At 52.9% G+C, this 17,936-nt stretch overlaps 1 protein-coding gene across 1 annotated transcript in view; it reads left to right on the plus strand.

Moving 5' to 3' along the window:
• The window catches only part of OTOF (otoferlin), a 218,906-nt gene extending 206,958 nt beyond the window's left edge, over window positions 1-11,948 (plus strand). Inside the window, exons 47-53 of the mRNA XM_053937555.1 lie at window positions 1-43; window positions 793-881; window positions 3,711-3,809; window positions 8,760-9,001; window positions 9,974-10,152; window positions 10,301-10,401; window positions 10,991-11,948. Coding sequence (XP_053793530.1) covers window positions 1-43; window positions 793-881; window positions 3,711-3,809; window positions 8,760-9,001; window positions 9,974-10,152; window positions 10,301-10,401; window positions 10,991-11,171 — 934 coding nt within the window. The 3' untranslated portion in view covers window positions 11,172-11,948. The remainder of the gene's footprint in view (window positions 44-792; window positions 882-3,710; window positions 3,810-8,759; window positions 9,002-9,973; window positions 10,153-10,300; window positions 10,402-10,990) is intronic.
• The last annotated feature ends 5,988 nt before the right edge of the window (window positions 11,949-17,936 follow it).

Below are 17,936 nucleotides of genomic sequence, written 5' to 3' on the forward strand. Positions count from 1 at the left end.
GACGCGGCCGCTGCTCAACCCCGACAAGCCGGGCATCGAGCAGGTCTCACATTCCAACGGGAATGGGGGCAGCCTGTGGGGGCCAGCGCGGCCCTGACCCACCTCGGGGTGGGCAGGTCACCCCGGGAGGCCCGCAGAGAAAATCTCCAGTGCCTCCCGATCCATCCTCACCCCCGCAGTGCCTCCTGATTCCCCACATCTGGGCACCTGGGAGCAAAATTCCCAGCAGATTCCCAAGCAGAAGGGACTGGGAACCCGCAGGCTGCTGCACACAAAAGGCAGTGCTGGGAATTCCCTGGAGAACTCCTGGAGTGCTGAGGAGGACTCTGAGCCCGTTTTGGGGAGGAATCACAGCCCTGTTGAGTGAAGGGGGGAGAGCGGGAACAGAGTTAGGCTCTGGTTGTTTTGCAGACCGAATTTTGGTCATAAATCTCCCAAAATCCAATCCTGGGCTGCCCCGTTGAGTCCTTGGCAAGCTCTTTGCAGAGGTTGGGAGCAGAGGAGGAAAAGCTCCCCTTGGTGCTTGGCTCACCCTGGTGAGGCTGATCCGAGAGATCACATGGAGATCAGAGAATCATGGAATGGTTTGGGCTGGAAGGGCCTTAAAACCCATCCAGTTTCACCCCTCCATGAGGCGCTTCTGCAGGGGTGAGAAGGATTCGTGGCATGGGAGAAGCTTGTCCCACTCCACATCTGGCATGGCCGGAGTGATGGCTGTGGGAAGAGGGGGGCACTGGTGGGGAGGGGACAGGAGGGACAAGGGGAGCTGATTGTGCCTCTCCCACCCCGCAGGGCCGCCTGGAGATGTGGGTGGACATGTTCCCCATGGATATGCCAGCGCCCGGCCCTGCCATCGATATTTCTCCCAGGAAACCGAAGAAGTAAGGAGCAGCCCAGCCAACCCATCCCAGGGAGAACGGGAGGTTGGGGATAGACAGTTGGCTTCTCCCATCCCCTTCTGCTGCTCCACAGCCAGCCCAGCCCTCTGCTTGGGTTCCTCATCCAGGCTGGCGTTCCCAGAGATCCCAACACTGGAGGCAGTTCCAGAGCTGCTCCCGAGGGTGGGATCCCACATCTTCCATCCCCTGCAGATCCCGATCTCTCTTGCCTGTGTGAACTGGGAAATTCCATCGTTCCCAGGGCAGAGCAGAGTGCACAGCCCTCGGCCTCTCCTGGGCAGGGGCAGGGTTATCCCAGGGCAGTTGGGATGGAGCTTTTCCAGGAGGTGATGGACAGCAGGATGGGTGGTGGGAGCCCCCATCATTCCAAGCAGGAAAAAGCAGGCACAGGCAGCACATGGAGGGGGAAGAAGGACATTTCTTCCCTCAATATCCCTTCTAGTCCTTTCTCACCCTGCTGGCCTTGGTCCTTGGGCCCCTTTTCCTGCCCCCAGGGCTGGGATACAGGGATGGCACTGGGAATCCCGATGGGAGCCTCCTGTGCATCCCAGGCAGCCGATGCTTTGGGTGGAGAGAACACCCCTGGATCCCAGCTGGGAGAGGCACAGGAGCAGACAGGAGAAAAAGGAAAAGGTGAAGGAATCACAGGGATGGGTTCAGCCAGGGCGCCGCCAGAGGGAGATCCCAAAGGAGGGGGTTAAGGAAGCTGTAAATCCACTTCCCTCACCTGGACACTCCCTGGCCACATGTCCCGAGCCTCCCTCCAGGCTCCCCTCGCTGCAGGAGCCGGGACTCTGCTCTTCCCCACTCCCACCGTGGGGCCTCTTCCTCTGTGTGGCAGTTTTGGTTTGAAACTGGGTAGAAACACTGATTTTGTGTGGTCCACTAATTTTGCTAATTCGAGAGTTTCTTAGTTTTAAGATTTCTTGGTAAATGTGCTAAAGGGTGTGGTAGGTTTTGGTATTGGTTAATTACTTGTGTATTTATTTCTTGTTGTGAGATAGGATTAGGAGGAAGGTAAAGCAGGCTTAAAACTTTAAAAGGGCATAAAGAAAATTTTATTAATAGTGATTAAAAGGGAAAAAAAAGTATTAAGAATTAAGACAAACTTTTTTAACACTTTTCCTCTCCCTACAACTTTTTTTTCTTCTACTGATAATGTAAAGCAACAAAACTTGGAATTTCTGGTCAGTTTACTGCCTCTAAAATAGCCTCTTTTTTTAAGATTACTTAGGGAGAGAAGTCTTTCTTGTTAATGTTATGGAGACTTCTTTACAAGAGGAAAACCAGTTTTCTCATGGTTCTTAATTTGGTCTTAATTAGCAGCTGCCCGGGGAAAATCTGCTATCGTGAAGTTCTCCTTATTTTCCACAAGCCTTCCCACAGCTCGTTTATGGGTTACATTTATGGCTTATGTTTCACCATCAAGAAATTCCCAGCCAAGAAAAGTGATGGGAAGCTCCTCAGGCTGCTGGGAATTCCCTGGAGACCCCAAAAACCTCCTGGGGTCTGAGGAGGAAATCTGAGCCCGTTTTGTGGGAGGAATCACAGCCCTGTTGAGTGAAGGGGGGAGAGCGGGAACAGAGTTGGGCTCTGGTTGTTTTGCAGACCGAATTTTGGTCATAAATCCCCCAAAATCCAGTTCTGGGCTGCCCTGTTGAGCCTTTGGGAGGTTGGGAGCAGAGGAGGGAAAGCTCCCCTTGGTGCTTGGCTCGCCCTGGTGAGGTTGATCCGAGAGATCACGTGGAGATCATGGAATCGTGGAATGGTTTGGGTGGGAAGAGACCTTAAAGCTCATCTCATCCCACCCCCTGCCATGAGCAGGGACACCTTCCACTGTCCCAGGGTGCTCCCAGCCCCATCCAAGCCTTGGACACTCCCAGGAATCCAGGGGAAACCACAGCTGCTCCGGGAATTCCAGCCCAGCCCCTCCTCACCCTCCTAGAGAACAATTCCTCACTCCCAATATACCATCCATCCCTGCCCTCTGGCACTCAGAGCCATTCCCTGGGTCCCTCCCCCTCCATGCTGGGGATGGGCACCACCCCATCCCCTCCTATCCCATTCCCTGCTCCCATTTCCTGTTCCTATCCCCTCCTCTCCCATTCCCCACTCCCTTTCCCCATTCCCATTCCCCGCTCCCATTCCCTCCTATCCCATTCCCCATTCCCATTCCCCATTCCCATTTCCCACTCCATCCCCTCCTATCCCATTCCCCGTTCCCATTCCCCATTCCCTCCTATCCCATTCCCCTTTCCCATCCCCTCCTATCTCATTCCCCGTTCCCATTCCCTGTTCCCATTCCCCTCTCCCATTCCCTGTTCCTATTTCCCGTTCCCATTCCCTGTTCCCATTCCCCTCTCCCATTCCCTGTTCCTATTCCCCGCTCCCATTCCCCTCTCCCATTCCTTTCCCTCCCCGCTCCCATTCCCTGTTCCCATTCCTGTTCCCATTCCCTGTTCCCATCCCCTCCTATCTTCCCCATTCCCATTTCTCATTCCCATTCCCCGCTCCCATTCCTGTTCCCATCCCCGTTCCCAATTCCCCTCTCCCATTCCCTGTTCCCATTTCCTGTTCCCATTTCCCATTCCCATTTCTCATTCCCATTCCCCGCTCCCATTTCCTGTTCCCATTCCCCGCTCCCAATTCCCCTCTCCCATTCCCTGTTCCCATTTCCTGTTCCCATTACCCATTCCCATCCCCTCCTATCCCATTCCCTCTTCCCATTCCCCATTCCCATCCCCTCCTATCCCATTCCCCGCTCCCATTCCCCGTTCCCGTGCCTCACCTCCCTTTCCCTCCCTCGGGCAGGTACGAGCTCAGGGTGATCGTGTGGAACACCGACGAGGTCATCCTGGAGGACGACGACTACTTCACCGGCGAGAAGTCCAGTGACATTTTTGTCAGGGGGTAGGTACAGCCTGGAATTCCACCGGAGCCCCCTCCGCCTCTCCCGGGGTGGGCGCCAGTCCCCGCTGGGGTGGGACATGGGCGGTGCTGGGGGACCCAAAACCATCCAGGACGGGGTGGATGTGTTCTCATCTGCTGCTGTGCCATGCTTGGAGGCGGGACTGGAGAGTTTGGGGGTCCTCACTCCCCCTCAGGGGAGAATCCAGCACGGAGAGAGGAAGGGGAGGGTACAGTAAAAATGCGGCGAACCCCGATGCGGGAAGAAATGATGATGTCTGGCTCCAGATCAGAAGGCTGAAGGATGGCTTTATTAAAACTATACCTTATTGCATTAATATACTATTTAAAGAGATACTGCACTATTCTACATACTTACTTCTTACTTACCTATCTAACTAACTACAAACTCGTGACTCTCTGCTGAGAGCCCGAGCCACAGCTGGATCCAACTGGTCACTGAAGCCGAACAACCTTCACCAGAATCCAACCCAGCAATCACTGCAGGTGAACAATCTCCGCACCACATTCCACATGGGGAAAACAAAGGGGCGGAGATAAAGACTGCTTTCCTTTCTTCTCTCTGTGCTTCTCCTGAGAGACAGAATTGTGTCTCTCTGTCCAGAGGATGTGAATGTCACAGAAGGGGATGGATGTCTCGGCACCTTGGCCAGGTTCTTGCTGGGGGGTGTTTCCTCAGAGTCTCTTTCTTGCCTCTGATGAGATTCCAAAGATGCCGCTGGTGTCTCCTGCCTCTCCCCCTCTCCTTGGCTGCGTGCGAAAAACGCCAATCGCTTGTTTTGAAATTTTAAAAGCTTAATAGTAATAAAAATTAGAGCAATATGAATTTGGACAATCAGAGTCAGGACAATAAAAAGCAAAGAATTACGGACGTCCGGATGCTTTCCTCTTGAAAGCATGGCTCGCTAAAAAAGGATTAACCCTTAAAAGAAACAGCCTGTTGCATATTCATATATCTCATACATGATGCATAAATCCTTTTAAACAAAGGGTGTTCTCTGGTTATCATCAACTTCTTCCCCTTAATCCCGGTGGCTCCTTAAAGATGGAGAGGAGGTGGAAGGATGTTTTTCTTTTCCCAAAAGGCAGCAGTAACTCTTTAGGTGTCTTGCTGCTGTTCTCTCTGTGCAAAGAATTTCTTGATTATCTCATCCTTTTCTTGAGCTAGTTAGAAAAAAAATCTCACATCGCGTAGTTTGTATTATAATATTATGTCATAACCTAAAACTGTATCTACCACACTGCTTAAAAAGAATACAGTACCACAAAATAACTTTCCAACATAAACACATGTGGTATTAAATTCAGTATTTGCAAAAAGCCCATAATTTAATGTGCATTTTTCACACTGCACATCCAGTGGGCCCTGCTTGGAGCTGCTTGTCCAGAACGCCTCTGGGGTGGTTTTGTTTCGGGGTCCGGGATGTCAAGGTGACCCCGAGGATGTAAAAGTCTTTTTCTCCCAGCCCGAGCAGCCAAGGAAGGAGTCGGAATGCGTAGGGTCGGCTTCTCAAGGTTGTTTATTTTTCCTTATCTACAACATTCTTTCTCTGACCTGCTGAGCTCTGTCCAGCGGGTCGTTCATGGCATTCTGTCTGCCCTCTAAGGTGTCGTTCACATTTTATACCAAAACTACGTGTGCTATGTTTACAATAACGTGCCAATATCTATCATCTATGTTAGACAGTTTACCTTAAACCAGCAGAAAAGTGTCACCATCACACCAAGACATGGAGGGCAAGAAGAAGGAGAAGAAGGCCAGGAGACACCCAAATCCCTCCATTTTTAGAACCCCATTCTAAAAAGCCCCAAAATTCTACTTTTTCACCCTGTGTCAATTCAACTATCACACCTCTCAAACCCTTGTGGCTTGTAATTCCTCATGCAGAGTTGGCAGCTTTTTCCACAGGCTAAAATGGAAGCCACAGGTGTTTTTGACTTCGTGCCAGGGTCTCCAAGCCCCTTGCCAGGGTCTCGAGACAGCCAGGGCAGCCAGAGGGATGTCCTGGATTCCCACAGTTTTGGAATGCGACAATTTCCTGGCGGGAGAGGAGATGCCTGGCATTGCAGAGGCTGAGAGACACAAACCATGCTGTGTGCAAGCAAAGCCAGTTTATTACACTAATTACCAGTTCTAATTTACGGTTCTACTAATTATACTTAAATTATACTCATTTACAGTTCCCTAACTTCCACACAAAATTTCCCGCTCTGACCCCCTTGCCTGCCCCTGTTTCCCTTAGCAGCACAATCTTTTCGATTATGAAGTCCCTGCTACGTTCTTTTGCGCCAGCAATGTCCCTGTAACATCTCCTCAGAGCAGTCAGGGTGAGCAGACGTGATGTCTTAATTTTTTTTCTTGCCTTGACTTTATCTCTCCCACGTCTTCTGCTGCACCAGGGCCAGGAGGTTGGCGGCGCTCCCCAGCTCAGCTTCTGTGGCTGTCTGATCCTCCACGTGACAGGGGTGCCTCAGGTTTCAGCTTTTGTATTTTTCACATTCTGTGCTGCTTTGGTGTGTGGGTCTGGGCTTCATATTAGGGATGGTGAGCTCTCTGCACAAAGCAGGGAGACAAAACAATTCCTGCTCCAGCTGGGGACCAAGGACAAATGATCCAAATCTCAGGCCAAGAGCACAAACAACGTGGAATGAAGAGAGAAAAGCAAGGATAGGACTTCATAACCTAAAGCTGTAATTGGACAATTAACCCCAATATGCAAATGGAGCAGAGCTGATCCCAGTGAGAGCCCCCGGGAGCGCTCGTGCATTTTGGGACCATTTTGGTTCATCTTGGGTGCAGCCCTGGCTGGGCTCTGGTGCTGCCCAAGGTGGATCCATGGAGGAGATCCTTTGAATAAATCCCCACTTTATCCTTTAGCTCTGTCTAGCCTTTGTTCCAGCTCAGCCTTCACAAGGCATCAGTTTTGGCAACCACGAAGGGACGGGAGGCATCTGGAAAACCCCTGGACGAGGAACACCCAGCTCCTGCCCCCCAATGCTGCCAGCACCCCCAGGAGGGGCCCCAGCTGCAGTCCAGAAGGTATCAGACAAAATACCAAAATTCATTCAGTTACTCACGTGCAGATCTGAGGATTCTTGGGCTCTGATACCTTCTGGACCACAACTGGGGGTGCCGGTGAGAGTAGGAGGCAGGAGCTGGGTGTTCCTCTGGTCCAGGGGTTTTCCAAATGCTTTGCTGTCCACCAAAAACTGGTGCCTTGAGAGGGTACCTAGAGCAGAGTCTAGACAGGTTTAAAGGAAAATGTCACCGTTGAGTCAGAGACGACACGTAGTCATATCAGAAGGCAAAATGGTTTTGGCTCGTTTATTTCATCCTCTCTTCCTTTATAGCTCAGTTCACTGCTGGTGGACCTGACTAATCAATACATTTCACATGACTGGCCAATTAACAAGGCGCCCATTTGTAAACAATCTTATGAGAAAAGCAGCAAAACGGATTATTAGAAAAAAGCACCACCCGCAGGTTGTTTTAATATTTGGCTGTCATTGTTTATCTCCAGCTCCCTAAAGCTTCCTAGGCCGATCCTGGGAAAACTTTTCTAGCTTTCTCTCTCTCTTACCTGGCTGTCACATCCACAGGAATAAAGTGGGTGTTTATCAAAAGGCTTTCACAGGATACACCTTGGGCAGTACAAGAGCCTGGCTGTGGCTACGCCCAAGATGGTCACGAGTTTTCACACTTTTATAAATTCTGCTCCATTTACATATTGGGGTTAATTGTGCAAATCCAGTTTTCGGTTATGAAGTCCCATCCTTCTTGTTTTTCTCTCTTCAGCCCACGCTGTTTGTGCTCTTGGGGCTGAGATTCGGATCATTTGTCCTTGGTCCCCAGCTGGAGAAGGAATTGTTTTGTCTCCCTGCTCTGTGCAGAGAGCTCACCGTCCCCTAATGTGAAGCCCAGAACTACAGACTAAAGCAGCTCAGAATCTGAAAAATAGAAAAGCTAAAACTTAAGGCATCACTCGGTCCCCTCTGCCCCTCTCTGAGCTTGTCTTGATGCCCCCTCATGGCATTTCCACCCTGCCAGCTCCAGTCCCAGAGTCTGGAGCCAAGCTGGTGCTGCTTGTTCTGTTGGTTTGTTCCCATCTCTGCTTCACCCTCCTCCAGCAGGAGGGGAAAGCCCCTTCCAGAACTTCACCTCGTCGGAGAGTCACGGAATCATGGAATGCTTAGAGTGGGAAAAGGACTTTAAACCTCATCCCAGCCCTTGCCATGGGTGGGGACATCTTCCACTGTCCCAGGCTGCTCCTGTTCTGTCTCAACAGACAAATCCTATGGGATGGAGGTCCAACGAATCCAAGCAAAACCCTGAGCTCTGAGGAGACCTCGGAGCCATCCCAGCAGCTCCATCCCTCTGGAATGTGAGGACCTTCCATCCCTGGAAGTGTCCAAATCCTGGTTGGACCAGGCTTGGAACAGTTGTGGACACTGCCAGGGATCCAGGGGCAGCCACAGCTGCTCTGGGCACCCTGTGCCAGGGCCCACCCACCCTCCCAGGGAACTATTCCTTCCCAAAATCCCACCCAAATCTCCCCTTTTCCAGTGGGAAGCCATTCCCCATTGTCCTGATCCTCCAGGCCCTTGTCCAAAGTTCTGATCTCTTTCCATCCTGCTCTGCTCCAGCCTCCCAAGCATTGCTGCCAGCTCCTGTACAATTCCTTCACATCTCCTCGCCCAGGGTAAGCCCTCGGACGACCCCCTTGAACCTCCTTCTCCTGAAGTTCTCTGTTCCCTCCTGCCCCTCGGATTTGCTGCTGCCGTGTCTGGATCAGCCCCATCCCCTCGTTCATAACTTTTAAGTCCTTCCAGACCTGGAGACACCATGGCTGCCTGGACAGGGTGGTCCTGTCCCCTCTCCTGCCCCATGTAAACCTTTGCCTCCCCCTTCTCGCCCCGCCCCGGGCCCTGCAGGTGGCTGAAGGGGCAGCAGGAGGACAAGCAGGACACGGATGTCCATTACCACTCCCTCACCGGTGAAGGCAACTTCAACTGGCGCTACATCTTCCCCTTCGACTACCTGATGGCCGAGGAGAAGATCGTCATCTCCAAGAAGGAGTCCATGTTCTCCTGGGATGAGACCGAGTACAAGATCCCGGCCCGCCTCACCCTGCAGGTCTGGGATGCCGACCACTTCTCGGCCGATGATTTCTTGGGTACGTGGAGGGTCCAGAGCGTCCCAAAAATGCCTTGAGATGCTGCTGGGCGGAGCAGGTGGGATGAGAGGGCAGGAAGGGTCTGCAGAGGGTTCTGGACAGGCTGGATCCATGGGCCAAGGCCAAGAGCCGGGTCCTGAACTGGGGTCACACCAACCCCACTGAGCGCTCCAGGCTGGGAAAGAGGGGTTGGGAAAGGCCCTGGGGGTGCTTGCCAGTGGCTGGACACGAGCCCAGGAGTGGCCAAGAGGCCAATGGTCCCTGGGTTGTGGCAGCTCTGGGGTGGCAGCAGGGCCAGGGCAGTGCCCGTCCCCTGGGCTGGCACTGCTGGGGCACCTCCAGGGCTGGGGGCAGCTCTGGGCCCCTCCTGCCAGGAGAGACCTGGAGGGGCTGGAGCGTGTCCAGGGAAGGGAATGGAGCCCCAGGAGGGGCTGAGGGAGCTGGGAAGGGGCTCAGCCTGGAGAAAAGGAGGCTCAGGGGGGACCTTGTGGCTCTGCACAACTCCCTGACAGGAGGGGACAGCCGGGGGGGTCGGGCTCTGCTCCCAGGGAACAGGGACAGGCCAAGGGGAAATGGCCTCAGGCTGGGCCAGGGCAGGCTCAGGGTGGAATTTCTCCCTGGAAAGGCTGGGCAGGCCTTGGCAGGGGCTGCCCAGGCAGGTTTGCAGTGCCCATCCCTGGAGGTGTCCAGGGCAGGCCTGGATGTGGCACTGAGTGCCCTGGGCTGGGGACAAGGTGGGGATCAGGCACAGGCTGGACTGGATGGGCTGGGAGGGATTTTCCAACATGCGTGTTTCCATGATTCTGAGATCCTTTTTCTCCACTGCTCCTGTAGCCAAGACACCCCGTTTCTCCTTCCCAGAGGTGGTTTAAAGCTGCTCCCCAGGGCAGGAGATGCTGGTCCAGCCCGTCTCCAGCCAAGGACTTGGCCCTTTTGGCATGCCAACCTCTCTCCTCCCCTTTGTCCTGCCAGGGGCCATCGAGCTGGATCTGAACCGCTTCCCCCGGGGAGCCAAGACGTCCAAGCAGTGCAGCCTGGAGATGGTGACCAACGAGGCTGAGCTGCCCATGATCTCCATCTTCAAGCAGAAGCGGGTCAAGGGCTGGTGGCCGTTCGTGGCCAGAGACGAGAACGACGAGCTGGAGATCACCGTAAGGATGGGGAAAAGGGAGGGTTTATCTCCTGGGGACTACACTCTTTGTGGACACCCTGCATCCCCCTACATGGCTTTGTTCCCTCGGGACCCTTCTGCCCTGGGAGAACGTCCGAGGCCTCAGCGCAGCTCTCTGCTCCCTGCAGGGCAAAGTCGAGGCTGAGCTGCACCTTCTGACAGCGGAGGAGGCTGAGAAATCCCCCGCTGGGCTGGCTCGGAATGAGCCTGATCCCCTGGAGAAACCCAAGTGAGTAGGAGAGGCCTCTCTGCAGCAGGGACCTGGGATTATGGGATTCTGCTCCCACCTGGGCTGCTGCATCCAGCTCTGAGCCCCAAAACAGGAAAGACGTGGACCTGCTGGAAAGGGGCTAGAGGAGGCCACTGAGGTGTTCTGAGTCCGGAGCCAGGCTGGGAGAGCTGGGGCTGCTCACCTGGAGAGGAGAAGGATCCAGGCAGAGCTCAGAGCCCCTTGCAGGGCCTGAAGGGGCTCCAGGAGAGCTGCAGAGGGACTGGGGACAAGGCATGGAGGGACAGGAGCCAGGGAATGGCTCCCAGTGCCAGAGGGCAGGGCTGGATGGGAGATTGGGAATTGGGAATTGTTCCCTGTGAGGGTGGGCAGGCCCTGGCACAGGGTGCCCAGAGCAGCTGTGGCTGCCCCTGGATCCCTGGCAGTGCCCAAGGCCAGGTTGGACACTGGGGCTGGAGCACCTGGGACAGTGGGAGGTGTCCCTGCCCATGGCAGGGAGAGAAACACAAAAAAAATAGATGAACTTTAAGGTCCATGAATCCCTTTCCCACGGTGATGGAATAACGATGGGTGTTTGGTTCCTCTGCAGCCGCCCGGACACGTCGTTCATCTGGTTCCTGAACCCGCTCAAGTCCATCAAATACCTCATCTGCACCCGCTACAAGTGGCTCATCATCAAGATCGTGCTGGCCCTGCTGCTCCTCATCATGGTGGCCCTGTTCCTCTACAGCATGCCCGGATACATGGTCAAGAAGCTGCTGGGAGCATGAAGGGCTGGAGCCTCTCCCGTGTCCCCAGCCCCAGGCACAACCTTCCCAGCTCCTGTCCTTCTCCTCCCCGTGACCTCTGGGCAGCTTTGGGGGCATCTCCTCCCTGCTGCTGCTGCTGCTGGGTCTCCTCTTTGCATTCCTTCTCTGTGGGTCCCACTCAGGCTTTAGTGCCAGGGGAATGGGGCGGGAGCATGGCAAAGATCCCCAGACTCTGCATCCCGCACCGGGGCTGGGAGAAGTGCCCAGTTGGCTCCTCTGGGAGTCTCCGAGGCCTCTGCCCGTTGGGGTCGTGGCTGGCACCTTCCTGGGAATCAGGGGAAGGAGAGGGGAGCTGGGGCTGCACCACTGCAGCAGTGGCAGTGCTCTAGAAAGGCTCCTTGGAGGGATATTCGGAATCCAGGATGGAGACGGGAGCTGGGATGCAGCAGCTAGGGATGTGCCAGCCCCATCAGAGTGAGGGCAAAGAGCATCCCCAGTGCCTGTCCCCACTGCCAGCACCATCCCCGCTCCACTCGGAGCTCTGGAGGTCACATTCCCTGGCAGAGGGATCTGTCCTACCTCGGGAATGCTGGACACGGTGCCCAGCAGTGAGGACACAGAGCATCCCCAGTGCCTGTCCCCACTGCCAGCACCATCCCTGCTCCACTCACAGCTCTGGAGATCACATTCCCTGTCACAGGGATCTGTCCCACCTCGGGAATGCTGGACACGGTGCCCAGCAGAGTGAGGGGGTACAGAGCATCCCCAGTGCCTGTCCCCACTCCACTCTGAGCTCTGGAGGTCACATTCCCTGGCAGAGGGATCTGTCCCACCTCGGGAATGCTGGACACGGTGCCCAGCAGAGTGAGGGGTACAGAGCATCCCCAGTGCCTGTCCCCACTCCACTCTGAGCTCTGGAGGTCAAATTCCTTGGCAGAGGGATCTGTCCCACCTCGGGAATGCTGGACACGGTGCCCAGCAGAGTGAGGGGGTACAGAGCATCCCCAGTGCCTGTCCCCACTCCACTCTGAGCTCTGGAGGTCAAATTCCTTGGCAGAGGGATCTGTCCCACCTCGGGAATGCTGGACACGGTGCCCAGCAGAGTGAGGGGGTACAGAGCATCCCCAGTGCCTGTCCCCACTCCACTCTGAGCTCTGGAGGTCAAATTCCTTGGCAGAGGGATCTGTCCCACCTCGGGAATGCTGGACATGGTGCCCAGCAGTGAGGGCACAGAGCATCCCCAGTGCCTGTCCCCACTGCCAGCACCATCCCCGCTCCACTCGGAGCTCTGGAGGTCACATTCCCCAGCAAAGGGATCTGTCCCACCTCAGGAATGCTGGACATGGTGACCAGCAGTGAGGGCACAGAGCATCCCCAGTGCCTGTCCCCACTCCACTCGGAGCTCTGGAGGTCACATTCCCCAGCAAAGGGATCTGTCCCACCTCGGGAATGCTGGACATGGTGCCCAGCAGTTCCCGCAGAGAGCCCTGGGGAGGGCCAGGGACAGACCCTGCCCTTTCTCCCCACGGCTCCAGCAGAGACTGGGACGTGTCCCACAGCTCAAACGTCTTCCCAAGATCACCCACCCAGAGGTGGCTGTGGCTGGACATCCCCAGGGCTCACAGCTCCTCTGGCACAGTGTGAGCTCCCGGTGTTCTTCTGGATTCTCCGTGTATTTTGTTTGGCTTGGTAACTTTGTGGCTGGAGCCCTTCTGGCCGCGTGTCCTCGGGAAGGGCTCTGTCCTCGGCTCTCCGCGATATCCAGCTGCTGCAGAGCCGCCTTTCCCAGCCCCCGGTGCGCAAGACCCCCACTGAATAACTGAGGACATCTCAGACGTGTTTTAACGAGGATATTACTATTCCAATCAGTCAATAAAAACCAGCTTTCACGTCCGGGCTCTCGTGGTTGTGGGTGTCGTGCTTTGATTCTGACCAAACGCCAGGCACCTACAGAAGCTGTTCCTTCAGAAACAAAATTAACAAAGGGTTCATGAGCTGAGATGAGGATTCAGAGAAAAACACTCTAAGGGCAAAACAGGTTCAAATTTAAAGGTATAAAGTAAATTTATTATTAACAGAGTTAGAGGAGGATAATGAGAAATAGAAGAGGCTTTTAAAACACTCTTTTTCCCCCTAAGCCCTTCCCTCTTTCCTGTGAACCATTAATGCATGGACTCAGATCAGTGGGGATACCGAGATGTTTATGGCAAGAAAAAAACTGGTTTTATACACTTCTTCAAGACACTGTATTTCCTTATTTCTTCACTAAGCAACCTATCACACATTGCCACGTCAGCAACAAAATTTAATGTCCTTACATGCAAGTGATCACGTGCTGTTCTGTGATGCCTGGAGAGGCCACCTAGAACAGAGGCTGGACAAAATTAAAGGAATAAAAAAGTAGGGATTTATTAAAAGGCCTCCAAGGATACACTTTGGGCAGTGCAAGAGCCTGGTCGTGGCTACACCCAAGATGGACGCCGGGTCACGAGTTTTCTCACTTTTATGAGTTTTGGTCCATTTCCATATTGGGGTTAATTGTCCAATTTCAGCTTCAGGTTCTGCAGTCCCATCCTCACAGACTGCTCTCCTCAACTTGCTGTTGTTTATACTTTTTCATACTCGAGGCATCATCCGCAGGGCGTCAGCCACGTCGCATTTCCTCCCCGCAAGGTCAGGCAGAGAGAAGCTTCTCTGTGCTGCCATGGCATGCAGCAGGCACGTCCCACCACCTGTAGCTCAATTCCATCTTCTCTCTCTTCTCACACTTTCCCACGGACAGGGCGTGAGGGGTTTTGGTCAGTTTGATACTCGAGATCTCACTCTGTTTGCTTAGGGAGAGGAGGCTTTTCTCTGCTATGCCATGGGGTCCTTCCCACGGGCAAAGCAGTTTTCCCAGAACTGCTCTGGCATGGTTCACTGATCCATAGGGTGTAGTCTTTTACGGATAGGCTGCTCTAGTTTGGAATCGAGGGCCCTCTCTGTCTTTCTTTGAGTTTCCCACTGGATTACAGCTTCTTGGGCATCCACTCGCTCCGACGTGAGCACTTTTCTTACGGGCTGCGTGTGGATGTCTGCATCCCCCGTGGACTTCATGGATTACTGGGGGACAGTTTTTATTCACCGTGGTCCTTACCACGTAAGGGAACTAATGCAAAACCAGCACACACGGCTGGCAGAAGAATTTCAGCTCTGACTCTTGGAGCACCTCCTCCACCTCCTTCCCCACTGACCTTGGTGCCGTGTCGTGGGGACAGGACATTTTCATGCTCATTATCCCAATCGTGGTTTCTGTTCCCTGCTCTCAGTTTGTTTTGTCTTCCCCCCCGCCCCCCCGGCTCGCTGCTGGCTTGCTGCTTTGCTTTTGCTTGCTGCTTTTGCTCGCTGCTGGCTGCCTGCTTTGCTAGCTCTGTTTTCCTTTCTTTTTTCTTTGCTTTTCGCTTGCTTGCTTTTTCGCCATTTTTTCCCTTTTTCCCCGGTTTCCGTTGTTCCCTTTTCCTCCCCCCACCCCCGAAGATATCGGACCTACTCCGGGCAGGAGCTCCCCCGGGGTCTGCGAGAGAAGCTTCGTACCCTCTGAGGCGTGGAGAGATACAGCTCAACCCCCTTGGACTGGTGAAAACATCTGTTGTCATCTCGGGCTATTTCTCTTGTGCTGGGGAGTGTTTTTTTGTTGGTCCTTAATAAACAAGTTTTTTCCACTTCCCCTCTGAAGGAATTCCTCCCGAACCCGGTGGTGGGGGAAGTTGCGGAGGGTTTTGTTTCCTATAAGGGGCTCCTTTGGAGATGTTTTCCCCTAATTTGTCCTAAACCAGGACGTGCCGCCACGCTGTTTTCTCTTGCATGTCCTCGCTTCTTCCTCTTCTCTGTCTAAAAGAAAAACTGCTGCCCCGTAGGTACCAACAAGTTTCACTAATTCAAAGATTCTTGGAGCATCCCACAGCGCCGAGAGGTTTGATTTTGTTTAGGCTGGGGGAATCACTTGCTGTGTTTCTACTGCCAGCCACCACGTGGCCACTGCCACCAGCGTGTGGGCGTTGGTGGCTACCGTGGCGCCGGCGCTTTTTAACGCCTCTCTTCACGTGGGGCGCTGGGAAGGAAAAGTCACCGCTGCCCCTGCCCTTCTGCCCATGGAGTGGCTGGCTGAGGATGGCCAGGAGGACAAAGCTCACTGCAGACCAGGCCGAAATAGTGGTGGCAGAGGCGGTGCATCACCGAGCATCACCGAGCGCTGCACCAGGATGCCCCAGCGGCACACCACCCCTGGGAAGAAACTGCGTGAGCGCTGTTTTGATTTTCTTCTTAAATATGTCATCACAGAGGCGTTACCAACCTCTGCAACTGGCCCAGCAGCATCTTCAGAGCCATCAAAGACTGGCTCAGGTAGATGGTGGAAGCTTCCAGCAGCTTTTCACAGAAACTACCTTTGTGGCCCTCTCGCTACAAAAAACTAGGCCATGTAAAATCCAATACAGTGGGGAAAGCCCTCAGCACTGACCACTTCTCTTTTTTCTTTCTCTGCTCTGTCCCGCTGTTTCCTGGGCACATCCTCTTGGAATTCCTGCTGCCTCTCCCTTTGCCCTGGGCCAAGAGTGCAGCTGGGCAGGGACTCCCGAGTCGGGGCTCTCTGTCAGAGGGAGGAGACAAGGAGAATTCCAAGGGCTCTGTTGCTCCCAGAGCTCTTCCAGGGCGTGGAGGAGCACGTCCACCTCCCAGCACAGCTGGACAAGCAGCAGCTGCTCCCCGTCTATGGCACCTCAGTTCCTTGCTCTCTCCACAGCCCTCCCAGTCCAGCCCCGATGTTCCTCCACACCGATGTCTTCAGTCTGGACTGAATGGTGGAACCATGCATGTGGAATCATGATTAGCTTGGAAAGAATTACAACAAGTTAATGGGCACAAGTTCCTGGAGAAAACAGGTACCTGGATTTTCTATCGTTGCTTGTGAAGCCCAAAACTCATAGTTATTATAATAATAATAATAATAATAATAATAATAATAATAATAATAATTCAGCCTTCTGAACTGGAGTCAGACATCAGCATTTCTTCCAAGAAAATAAAACTCTATAGTCAGACAGCTTCAGAGCAGGTATTGTTTATTCAGCGCTGGGAATGTGAGGGATCTCTCTGCCAAAAACTCACTCAATCTTCTTTAACCTACAGTTACATTTTATAAGTCCTTCTACTCAGTGTCACATTTACAACGTATCATTAGCATATTCATAATTGCACAAAGCCGTTTCATGGTTTTACAACAGTTTGCCGCCTTCGCGCATGTGTCGGTTCCTTCTGTGGTGGTCGTCAGTCTTCTGGTGGTCTTTTGATGAAGGCTTCTGTAGTCTTCCTCACGTTTGATCTTTTTACCACTATCTTCGCTGCATGCCTGGTGCTTCTTGTTTTTCAGTCTCACTTGCTTTTAGCTAATTTTGCAGTTTGCAAGTTCTGTTAAGACTTGCTATCTTGCTCTTGGTGGCGTTTGTTATCTCCCTTGCCCTGTTACCTTGTTTGCTCTGATATCGTGTTTGCTCTGCTATCTTGCTTGCTTTATCTTGCACTTCTGCTTACAACATTACTTGTGGTTAACCTTTTGTTACATACCGCTGGTTTTCGGCTTCCTTTTTTCTTTGTCGACGTGGAGATTGAAGGCACTTGAGACGATAGCTCGATAGCTCGCGCTCGGACTCAGGTGTTTATTATTTCTTATCTCTATTACAGTGATTTACAAAATGGGGGGAAGCTAAAATTAAGCAGAAACACCCTAGTTTGAAAGGAATGTTTGAATCATGTATGAGATATATGAATATGCAATAGGCTATTGCTTTTAAGGGGCAATCCTTTGTTAGAAAGGTGGGCTTTTTTGGCAAGTGCCAGGCACCCCGACATTCATAATTCTTTGCTTTTTATTGTCTCTTATTGTCTAATTTTTATTACTGTTTTCATTACTATTAAACTTCTAAAATTTTGACAAAAGTGAATGGCGTTTTTCACAATCACCACAGCCTGCAGAGGAATCCTGGCTCTGGTGCCTGGAGCACCCTCTGCCCTCCTTTTCCACTGGCCTTGGTGTCACCAATGTTGTTTCCCTCACATATTCTCTCCTCCTCTCCGGCTAGAGAAAATTGCATGTATCCCACTTTGTTTCGGTTTTCTTCTTAAATATGTCATCACAGGGGCGTTAACCAGCCTCTCTAATGGGCCCAGCTTTGGCCAGCAGCCTGTCTATCTTCAGAGCCATCAGGGATTGGCTCTGCTGGACACGGTGGAAGCTTCTAGCAGCTTCTCACAGAAGCCACCCATATGGCCCTCCCGCTACCAAAAACCAGCACAACCAACACAAAACCAAACAAAACACAGACCAACACAACTTGCCACACCTGGTGTGCAAAACCAACACAACTTGCCACACCTGGCGTAGGGACCAGGTGTAGAAAAGTGGGGAGGGCGTGGTTACAAATGTTCTAGGTTGTTAAAAGGGGTTAAGTTGATAATAGCTAGGATTTGTGTTCTGGAACAAACTGTGGTAAAGTTCTGGGGGAATGCACCACCACAGTTTGCAAAGACAAACTGAGAAATCAGAAGAGGAGGGATTGAGTAGGAAAGATGTGTGCTAATGATGTCTTTATCAATAATTTGGTGGGTGTCAATGTCTCTGAAATGGGTCATAATGTCTCTGCTAACTTTGGGCACCAGGTCGCCCAGACAGCTTGGCTCCTGAGATAGGCAAGGGTCTGCACAAGCTTGAACTTCCGAACTTTGGGGTAAAATAACAGTTTCAAGGGTGGG

This window comes from Vidua chalybeata, chromosome 3, assembly GCF_026979565.1.
Source record: "Vidua chalybeata isolate OUT-0048 chromosome 3, bVidCha1 merged haplotype, whole genome shotgun sequence".
In the NCBI taxonomy this organism is placed as follows: domain Eukaryota; kingdom Metazoa; phylum Chordata; class Aves; order Passeriformes; family Viduidae; genus Vidua; species Vidua chalybeata.